The sequence below is a fragment of the Oikopleura dioica genome, chromosome 1, assembly GCF_907165135.1.
Source record: "Oikopleura dioica chromosome 1, OKI2018_I68_1.0, whole genome shotgun sequence".
NCBI classification, from domain to species: Eukaryota; Metazoa; Chordata; class Appendicularia; order Copelata; family Oikopleuridae; genus Oikopleura; species Oikopleura dioica.
The window spans coordinates 427,657-438,455 of NC_137291.1; the positions used below are offsets into that span (position 1 = coordinate 427,657).

The following is a 10,799-nucleotide window of genomic DNA, read 5'->3' on the forward strand; positions in this document are numbered from 1 at the left end:
GTCATTTTTGCTCATTTCATAGGGAGTTTTACCAAAGTCGCGGAGACTCAGAATTTTTTACTGATAATTATTAAAAAATCATCAAAAAACAATATCTAGCACATGAAAATTTGATGGGAATTATTTTTGGGTGATATGACCAATTTTTAAATTTCGTAAAATCTCGGAATCCAGACACAAAATCGAAAATTTTGTTAAAAAAAGTTAATAAATCCGCGAAAAGCTGGAGACCAAAAATTCTCCTTTTTTAGTAAGGAATCCAAAAATATAACCAAAATTTTGAAAAAACGAAAAAATTTTTCTCGTCGACCCCCTCCTTAACGCTTTGAATCCATTTTTTGGATCAATTTAATATTGACAATATTATTAAACTCAAAATTTAATTGTTTAAAAAAACAACCTTTCGAGTCATTAGTAAAGACCAGGGATGTAAATCACCACAGCCACCCCACCACTGTGGTGGGGTGATTTTTCACCATCCCCTTTTTTCCGTGGTGGTGGTGGGGTGATTTTTCACCATCACCTTTTTTCAGTGGTGGTGGTGGGGTGATTTTTCACCAACACCTTTTTTAGTGGTGGTGGTGGGGTGATTTTTCACCAACACCTTTTTTAAGTGGTGGTGGTGGGGTGATTTTTCACCATTTTTTTTCGAGAAGTGGTGGTGGGATGATTTTTTACAATGGCCATTTACATTTTATCTGATAGAAAAATATCATTTATTAAGATAAATAGATATAACTTGCGACATAAAAACTACTGTTTATTATAAAATTTTTTAATTTCTTCTCCAAGCTCCTTGAAATTGCCAGCGAATTCGTTTTGCAAATTTCTTTCGATTGTAGCCATCTTCTGGCGATTTCGACTCGGATCTCTTGTTTTGCTGGAGACGATGCTGAACAATCGCTCGATTTCTGATGACGACGAATTTATTGAGAGAAGCTTAAATTTACATTAACGAAAATAATAAGACTTCCATCGACTTACATAACCAGTAATTTTATACAATCTTGGATAATCCATTTTGTTGGTCTCCCAAAAAGATCGAATAAGTGACGTTACTGATTGACTCTCGCCTGGGGAGTATTTTCCATTGATCTTCAAGAATAGCTTCCAGTCCGGTAGATCCAATTTAGTATACTTATTTATTTCATCTAAGATGCTATAAGGACAATAACCGTTATTTTTACTTGTCATTTATTCCCTTCGCGGGTGCTGAACGAGAAGCTGAGGCGACTAAAGAAGGATCAACATCAACTTCTTGGTCATCCGAATTTTGAGCAGGCATTTCACACAAGGTCGGCTCATCGCTTATTTTTCCCCAAAGATCTTTTATGTACTGCTTTGCGTCGTTTTGCCAGTTGGCAATTTCTTTTTTTAGAATTTCGGAATTTTTCCGAAAAAAATAATCCGATGATTTCTCCATATGCCCGATGAGTTTATATAAATTGCACTTGTGTGTCGGCCAATAGACAAAAACCGCGGCTATAAAATATAATGAAGTAACTTTGAAACATGAAAATTTATACCTTTAGTAGCGCCCAAGACGCGAGAACTCTCTTTTCCCTCGACTTCTCCAATCGATTCACTAACATAAGCTTTTCCAGCCATGAAAAACATGAGTTTTATGAAACAGCTGCGAGCGAAAATTTCCTTGTATTCGTTTATTTCGAAATCTTCTTCAAACTCTCCATCCTCATTTTTCTTGGGAACTGCAAGTTTTTCAAGTTCGATACCAACTTGTTCAAAGGTCGGCAAATTCTCGGTGATCTTAATTTCATATGCAAAAATGATAATTAATTAATAATAATTAATAATAATAATTAATGATAATTGTTCATACTTTTGCATCTGTTCTTTCCATCCTCTTGATATATTTCATAATGCAGCTCAAAATGGAGTGAAGAGCCGCGCATTTTTCGAACGCAGGAATTCCATGGGACAAATTCTTTAGAACAGGTGAATATTGGGTCATTTTAAGACTAGAGAGGTCATTTTCAGACTAGGAAAGGTCACATACGACTATTTTCACCCATTTCCTGTATCAAATATCGCTCATTTGATGTTGCAGAGTCCATCGTCTTTTGCCATCGTCTAATCTTTTGCGTTTTGCCATATTTAGCTCTAAAGAACTCGCCCGCGGCAAAAAAAAAAACAAAAAAGTGATATCTAGAATAACTTTGACTAAATTGATCTCGAAACTTTTTTCACCTTTTCAATGGTGGTGGTGGGGTGATTTTTTCACCATCACTTTTCTCAGTGGTGGTGGTGGGGTGATTTTCACCATCACTTTTTTCAGTGGTGGTGGTGGGGTGATTTTTCACCATCACCCTTTTTCGGTGGTGGTGGTGGGGTGATTTTTTCCACCACGGATCACCCCACCATTTTGCTGTGGTGGAATGAAAATGGTGTGGTGATTTACATCCCTGGTAAAGACTCAAAAAAAGATATCATTATTTTCTTTGATTTCCCGATTTTTCTTCTTAAACTTCTTTAATTTTTTGCTATTAAATAAGAAACACCGCGGATATTATGAGCTTTTTTATCAGAACTTTGCAAGATCTTTTATATTAGTGGTTGAAAGAGCTAAAAAGATTGCTTGCCGCGACGAAGATCGAATAAGAAACCTTTTAAAAACTATCTTTCGACTTGAATTAAAAAGAATGGGAGAAACCCGAACTAAAGGAAAGCAGCAAAACTGAAAAAAATCTCCATAAGAGAAACAGGAAGTATTTTTGTTCTGACCCTTTCAGTTCTGACCCTTTATAAAACCTCTGGCAACCTCTGGCAAGACAAGATTGTATATATATCAAAATAAAACCAATCGAAAAGTTCAATTTTATCTTTGCTTTTCTACAGACGTATCTATTATTTTGTTAACCTTACGCCGCCAAACTCGAATTTCACCCCCCGCCGCCAAATGTGCCATATATGGCACATTGCAGTGTATTCGATATGCCAAATATGGCACAAGTCTTAAAAAGTCGGCTGGAGATGTTTAAAATAATTTTTTTTTTGTCATGCTTCCAAATGTTAGACATTTGACATTATAGGACATCAGACGACATCAAATGACATCAGATTGATGTCGGCAATGTTTATCTTCCTCATATAAGGGAAAATTCCTTACAATGCATTTTCGGCGGAAAAAAGTCCCACCGCCGCCAAATGTGCCAAATATGGCACATCACAATGCATTCTTGTGTCATATATGGCACACGAGTAGCGAAGCTAAATTCGCTATTTTGACGCATTTGTAGCGAAGCTAAGCCAACCAAATGCCTACCACGTGAAAGTTTAGCGAAAAATAAGGGTATAAAGGGGGGTCGGCGAAATTCTTACTCCAAGTAAAAAATAAATTACAGGCGGTTTAAAGTCTTGGTGCCATATATGGCACACTTGGCGGCGTAAGGTTAATTTCACCCCCTAAATCTCATTTTTATCCAATAATTTTAGACTCGACAGATTCGGGATGATCTGAGGATTCAGTAAATATATGATTCATGAGCAGACTATGAGTATAAGAGAAATTACGATCACCCCTGAGAAAATTCTCGTCGACCCCCCCCCCCTTAAAAAAATTTTTCAATAATTTCTAGTCTGGAAACTTATCAACGCACGAAAAATTGGGAGAATTCCCTTTTTCGTTTTTTTTCAAAAAAGAGACGTTTTTTGGGCTTGTAAAAAGAATGCTTCTCCTTTGTTCTAATTATCAATAAAAAGATTAACTTGATTCCAGTTCTTGGTTCAATCATTCATCGACGATCTCATTTACAAAATCTTATCAATAACAATACAAATGGGTTCTGTTATAACCAAGTATTTTCAATAGTTAGTTGGATTATATCATTTCAAATTGAACCGAAAATTTTAAAAATCCATCCTAATTTTCGGCATTTATGGCCCTCAAAAAAGAGAGTAAACTTTCTGTAGTCTTGCTTCTAGAATTTCGACTGAATTTATCTGAAATTAAATAATTGTAGGCTGTCAACTTTCAAATCACTGGTGAGACTCAGTTTTTTTATTTGTTGCCTTACCAAGCCCGTCAAACAGGGCAGGCATATAAATTTCGTTTAAAAACTCAGAGCGAACGCGAAGCGAAAGCGAAAATTTTTTCCAGCCAAAAAGCGAAGCGAAAGCGAAGCGAACGCCTGTCTTGTACAGCGAAGCGAAAGCGAATTCGCCCAACGAAAAATTCACCAAAAGCTTAAATTCGCCAAAAACAAAGAATCGCCGAAAGCGAAAATTCGCCAAAAGCGAAAATTCACCGAAAGTGGATCATAGTCCCCTCATCATAGTCTATGGTTCATAGAGGCTCTATCATAGAGCTACACTTCAGTGTTTTCTTTTTTTGAGAATCTTCAAGTGAAAATCCAGAAATACATTCTTTCGAAATTATAAGAAATAATCTCGATGAATTTCAATTTTTTATTTGAACTAAGGCGGACTGCGCCGGAATTTATCCAATAATGAGTAAAAATATTGATTTTCACCAAAATCGCATATTTTTTAATCAGCGAAATTCGGGTACAAGCGCCTTACGCACCAAAGGTACTCTTTTCTAGAATTTGTTGTGATTTTTCATTTCTCTTAAGAAAGTTGTCAGTTTTATTTTTTAATTTATGGTCAACCTTCGGTCATCAAAATATGGAGAATAATCAGTGGTCTCCAGGCAGAGTTGAATTTATTATATTGTCTTGAAAACTTACAGTGCAGGGGTGGATATTTTGATTTCAAACTTCATTTCAAACCCCGAAATTCCCGCTCTCGACCAATCAGGATGGTCAAATTGGGGTTGAAATGAGGAGTTGAAATCAAAATATCCACCCCTGATACAGTGACACATCCTTAACTTGTCACTTTATCCAGGCGCGGCCGTCTTTTGAAAATGGTTAAGAGATCGAAATTTGCTGGCAGTACTGCAAGGACTGAACCCTATTTTCAAGCAACATAGACAAAATTGGTCGCTATTAATTGCTGACCAAAAGAAAGCAAAGAAGAGTCAAACAGATGCGAACTTTCAAGAGATTTTCAAAGAACGAATTAGATTTCTGCTTTCGGCCCAGAGTTCGAAATTTCAAGTTTTTTGGGGAGTTTCCGATCCCCTCCCGCGTCTTCAAAGTCAGCAGACTTCTGTATTCTTGGGGAATTTTGAGATCGCTTTCTCAAAATCTACTCGGTCAAATTTCAAATTTCGAAACAAATTTTGAGCTTAACTTAAGGACTGTTCCCCTTTAAATTTTTCTCCGAATTTTAATGTTTCAACATTTTAGGTCTCCAAAATTGATCTTTTTTGAAGTAACAGCAAATTAACTCGAATTTCGGACCCGCACAATTCGGCCCTTTTTCGAGAAATATGCCAAACAAAAAAGGTCTAAATTTTGCGAGTAAACTGTAAAAAAAAAATTTGGGTCACCGAATAAATCATTCTCGGCCTCGATCATTGGGGAGACGCTTAATAGTGACTTTCTTGGCACTTGATTCTCTTGGCATTCATATCAACGTTGTCTTACTGAGAATTTTTTAGTAAGCATTTTTAATTTCTCAAGTATTTTGTAAAAGATAAATGATAATTCAACTCAGTCACCAGGTTTTCAATCTGCTTATAATGCAGATGGTCAATCATCATGCACAAACCAGCAATGGGGGTTTCCTTCTGGTAATGCGTATCCTGATTCCAACATTCCATACCCAGGGCAACCTATTCTGCCAGTTTATCAAACTGAAGGTTCTGCCGGTCCGTTCCCGTATCAAGACAATAATCAATGGAGCTCAAGTGGTAATGCTTACGAAGCTATTCAAGTTCCTCCTGAAGAACATGTTTTACAAAATCTTCAAGAGTTGTTCAGGCCAATTGGTTTAATTTATAAATAATTAAACATTGTGCACGGGAATGTTTTTGACAATGAAATCTTAACGAGCGTCGAAACATTTTCAATAAATAAAGAAATTATTGATAAATGATCAATTTGAAATTAATTTAAAAATGCATATTTACAGTGATAACCCATTTAAAGGCCCACCATTTTAAGGCCACTTTTTTGAAAAATTCCCAAAATTTGTCATCCTCAAAATATCCATTATAAGGCCACTTTTGATCATCTTAAATTACAGTTAAGCGACCCTACCCTAACGGTTAGGGCCTAACCCTGAACTTACGCCGCTGAAATTTAGCGAAAAGAAGGGGTTTTTATCCGCCATCTGGAGTTAATTTAGTCCGGAATGATCTGAGCGATATATCCTCGATTGATTCGAGAATCTAGCGTGACGCTTTAAGTTCTTGTAATATCTTTAAAGTGAAGCCGATCTAAACAGAATCTAAAATTGAAATTTTCGTTCTTCTGTGGAGAGGCAGTTGGAACTTCCTTAACTTGAGAGAGCAAAATTCAGTCAAGGATTCGTCTTTGACCGAAGAGATTCTCACTTATCAAAGTTTAATTTGTACCCTTTCCAGAACACCAAAAATCAATGTTTCAAATTAAATTGAATTTTTTGATTAAGTGATCAAAGCTGATCTTCGGATGAAAAATCTTTATATGTTTTTCTTAGTTCCTTATTCCTGTTTTTTCACGAAAAAGGCAGGCAAGAGACGACAATTTTCGGCAAATGCCTGTTGTATGCACAAAAAAAAGGAAAAAAATCATTGTCATCCGGCTCAACATGAAAAATGTGCATTTTAAGGGACCCCCGATTTCTCAAGTCTTAATGACGGGTGTCTATGCGGCATTTTTAGAATCCTCGTGTTCTGAGGATCATTTTGATATATTATATGTTCCCCTTACGAGCATTTTTACCCAAAATTTTGAGCCTCGAAAATCGTAAAAATGCATGTAATTTGTACTCAGCGTGGAAATCACATTTTTTTCGACTTTTCGATGTCATCGAAAATAGACGTGTAAGGAGTCTTTCGAACGTTTACAGTGCACTGAGTAAGAATATGATAACCGCATTCGGATTTTCGGCCATATATCGGCGCTAGAGAGCAATTTAGAGCCAGAAAAGGGCCAAAATGGCATCAAAAAGTTTTTGTTAAGAAAAAATTTCTCTTACTTGACCAAACGATGTCTCTGTACTAGAGATTGTTGATAAGGGATCAAGAAAGAAAATAAAAATTGATTTAAGTCTCTATATAAGAGCAAAAAAAAACTAGTTCGACTTTGAAAAAGGCCCAAAACGGGGGTTTTCGCGAGTATCTATGTATTCAGCCCGCTTTTTCGAGGTGTTTGCCCTTATGAAAATTTTTTTCTGTACTAGAGTTTGTTCACTGAGAAACGGGCTTCAAAATGAGCCATTAACCATTTAAAAAGCTTAGCCCAGAAAAAAGTAGTTCGACGTCAAAGTTGGCGAAATCGGGGGATCCCTAAAGGCCACTTTTGAAATTTGCTGTCATCCAAAAATCGGCCTTAAAATGGGTTTTCACTGTAAGTCAAAAATTTATACTTTTTATAAAGAACTACTGTCGTGGATTTTTATCCGACGCCAATGACTCATTAAAAAAGAGGAAAGTCAAGGCCACGTTGCAGGCATTATGAGTCATATGCGCCGAAAAAGATCAAAGAATGTAGTCGCAACAAGAATCTGACTCTTTCGACAATTTATAGCGGCAATAATTATCGGTCATATTATAATTTTCGATCGAGCAGAAAAAGATTATTCTCGATTTTTTGAGGAAAATTGTTGACGGGAGGGGGGTGGTCCTTAAACAAATTAATTTCCTACGTCGATTTAAACTATCGGGGTTATTTTCAGTGTGGTTTCTTAATTGAACCAAAATCAGTTCGCCAGAAGGAGCCGATATAAATCTTCGAAAAGCAATGTTTCACCAATACATAAAAATATTAAAAAGCCGTCCAATACTCGTAAGACATGAACATGAAAGTGGATCTGGCGAGTCAAGACGTACTTACACAACATATGAGCCTCCGAAATTTGCTATGGTCGAATCAAATTTTTCTGAACCTTCGCCGGATTTTGTTTGCTTTTTCATTACCGAAATTCTTCCCGGTAACATGCGTTTTATGCGGGCAAAATTTATTAAATTATTAAGGAAAACCGAGGAATACTGAAGCTTGTTGCTGTTGCTCAAATCCGTTTGACGACCGATTGTATCAATTTCCAGTGAAAACAGATATTTGCGGCTATAAATCTGGCTGGAATGAGCTGATGCCTATTTCAGAAGAAGACATGATGATAATGGAATGCGTGAGTGTTTGCTACTCAAAAATATTTTTAATAATTTTCAGACTGGCTGGAATCAACAACAACTTTGGGCCGGAATGAAGGAAGTTCAACGCGCTTGTAAGTAGGATAATAAAATCAAAAAAACCAAAAGTGGATATAAAACAATTGTCCGCACCAGGGTCGGTTAATACGTGCTTAAATAAAGGCTGCTAAATGGCGCCGACAACACTTATGGTGCTTTTGGCGGGTAGGCAGTATTTTTCCGCAAAATTCGCCGAATCGTCTCTATCTTCGAATTGGAGGACTTTATTTGATGCTGAAACTCAAACCTTAATCCGCACCCAAACCAAAACTAAGGCCGATTTTCGGATGACAGCGAATTCCAAAAATGGCCTTAAAATGGATATTTTTTGTCTCGAGTCGGATGACAACAAATGAAACTCTTGGAAACACGAGATATAACGCAGTCGAATAATTTAAGTTTTTTCAAGTGACACTGTTTTTTTCAGATATTGAATAGAAATTGAAAGAAAGTGGCCTAAAAATGGATTTTTTGAGAATGACGGATTTTTGGGATTTTCCGAAAAAGTGGCCTTAAAAAGGCCGGCCTTAAAATAGGTTATCACTGTAATATCATACTAAAAATGACCAAAAGCGCTGATTTTTCGTAAAGCTTTGTAAAAATTGCTTTTTGACTATGGTGCGGACAATTTACGTTCCGAGATAAAGCCTGCATTCAAAAATATGAATATTTAAGTGGACAAGACTTATTGGACTTCAATCTTCTGTCGATCCCTATGGCTTGTCCTGTTTGTTGTTGGATGGTATTTCGCGATTAAAGACATGACTTCAAACTGATCTTTCTGAATTCCCATAAATTAATGAAAATTGTATAAGCTTACCAGTGACGTCCTGTTAAATTTATTCTTTCAAGTTTTACATTTTCTAACAACAAAAATATATCTCTTTTTGTCATGTTTATAGTATATTTTATAAGTTTACTGACACAATCCGGAGTATTTTGTGATTCCGGGAGGTTATTCTATTTTTTGGCCGGAAAATACTAAGCCCCGGCCGGAAACACCTCCTGAGATGCGGTCGAAAGCCAACATGAAGAAAGCTTATCGATAGATAGCTCTTTGCCAATCTTCAAGTAAACATCCATGAATACATACTTTAAGAATTATAAGAAACAATCAACATGTATTTTTTGCTTTTAATAAATACTTAATTTCAACAGAGACAGGTACAAATACATGGAGTCAAAAAAACGTCTCTTAAGGGGGAGTATAACGCTTTTTTGAAAGTCGGTATTTTAATCATCTCTCTCAAGATTCTTGTAGCTTAGGCCTGGACTACTAAAAAAGATAATAATTTTTTTTCTTATTTTTCAGAAAAAGTACCTTAGAATGACATTTAAAGTTGTTTAACCGCGCCTAGTGAAATTTTCCCGCGACATTCTGTATTAATTTTCTTTATCCAGAGTCGTATATTTTTTTCATTTTTATGAATTTTTTCAATCAGAGATGAATGTTCTCACAAGAAAAAAGCAAAAATATCCTACTCGTCATTTTTAACTACCGATTGACCTCATGAAAATCTTCATTTTTGGAACCACTTCTGCAAAAAAAAAATTTTGTTGAGAATTTTTAGAGTTTACAAAATTTCCTTTAAAACAGCCCTAGATAAGGGAATGAAGTTTCTAAAACCATTAGCGTTTTCATGATTGAAAATTAATTTCTTAGAAAAATTTCAATTCTCCGAGAGGCCAAAATCGCAATTTTTTGAAAACGGGATTCAGTTTCAGCTTTCTACTGCCAAAACCGCTTGAATTAATGAGAATCCGAGAAAAACAGCCCTAGATATTGGTCATATCTAACTACTCGAGGAAGAATTTTTGGGATAGCTAAGGTGCTCTGGAAATAAGAGCAAATCTCCGATCCCCCTTTAGCCGAAAATGCGTGATACTCCCCCTTAAGGGGGGGGGGTCGACGAGAATCGGGATTTTTAGAAACAAAATTCCGAGAAAACCTGATTGGCTGGAAAAATTTGGACTTTTTAGTTGAAAAGAAAAGGGTTGAAAAAATCTATCGGCGAAAAGAAGAAAAAATTTTGACCAGAAAAAATGGCCGAAAACTTGTCTCAAAGTGGACCCCAAATTGCCATTTTGGCAATTTTCTGATTTTTTCGTCATTTTTTTTCGGACACTTTTGGTAAAGAAGTGCACAAAATTTCTGCGAAGACTCGCGAAACTCTTTGCCGATAGATTCTTAATACCCTTTTTTTCCCAACCGAGAAGTCAAAATAAACTTACGCAATCGGGTTTTTCGGGAAATTTGTTTTTAAGATTCTTATTCTCGTTGACCTCCCCCTTAAACTCATAATAACAATATAAATACATTTTTCGTAAATAAATAAAATAAACCTAAATGTGATTCTTGACATTTATGCATAAAGAATATTAAAAGAGACGTTTTCAAAACGAAGAGGGGGTTATAATTCGGGCCTATGATTCGAGCCATCCAATATCTCTAGAATCTGAGCTAATGGTTAGGGTTAGGGACTGGGAACTCTTCAGGGGGGTCCGGGGGGCGAAGCCCTCTAGTTTAGGCCTTAGATTG

At 36.2% G+C, this 10,799-nt stretch overlaps 1 protein-coding gene across 1 annotated transcript; it reads left to right on the forward strand.

Annotated features, from left to right (window-relative positions):
- The first annotated feature begins 4,621 nt into the window (after positions 1 to 4,621).
- On the forward strand, positions 4,622 to 9,159 carry LOC145710907 (uncharacterized). Its single transcript, XM_081788621.1, has 6 exons — positions 4,622 to 4,669; positions 5,588 to 5,846; positions 7,775 to 8,001; positions 8,045 to 8,199; positions 8,241 to 8,295; positions 8,936 to 9,159. Exons 1-6 carry the CDS (start codon positions 4,645 to 4,647, stop codon positions 9,034 to 9,036), a joined length of 822 nt encoding a protein of 273 aa, XP_081644747.1. The 5' UTR covers positions 4,622 to 4,644; the 3' UTR covers positions 9,037 to 9,159.
- The last annotated feature ends 1,640 nt before the right edge of the window (positions 9,160 to 10,799 follow it).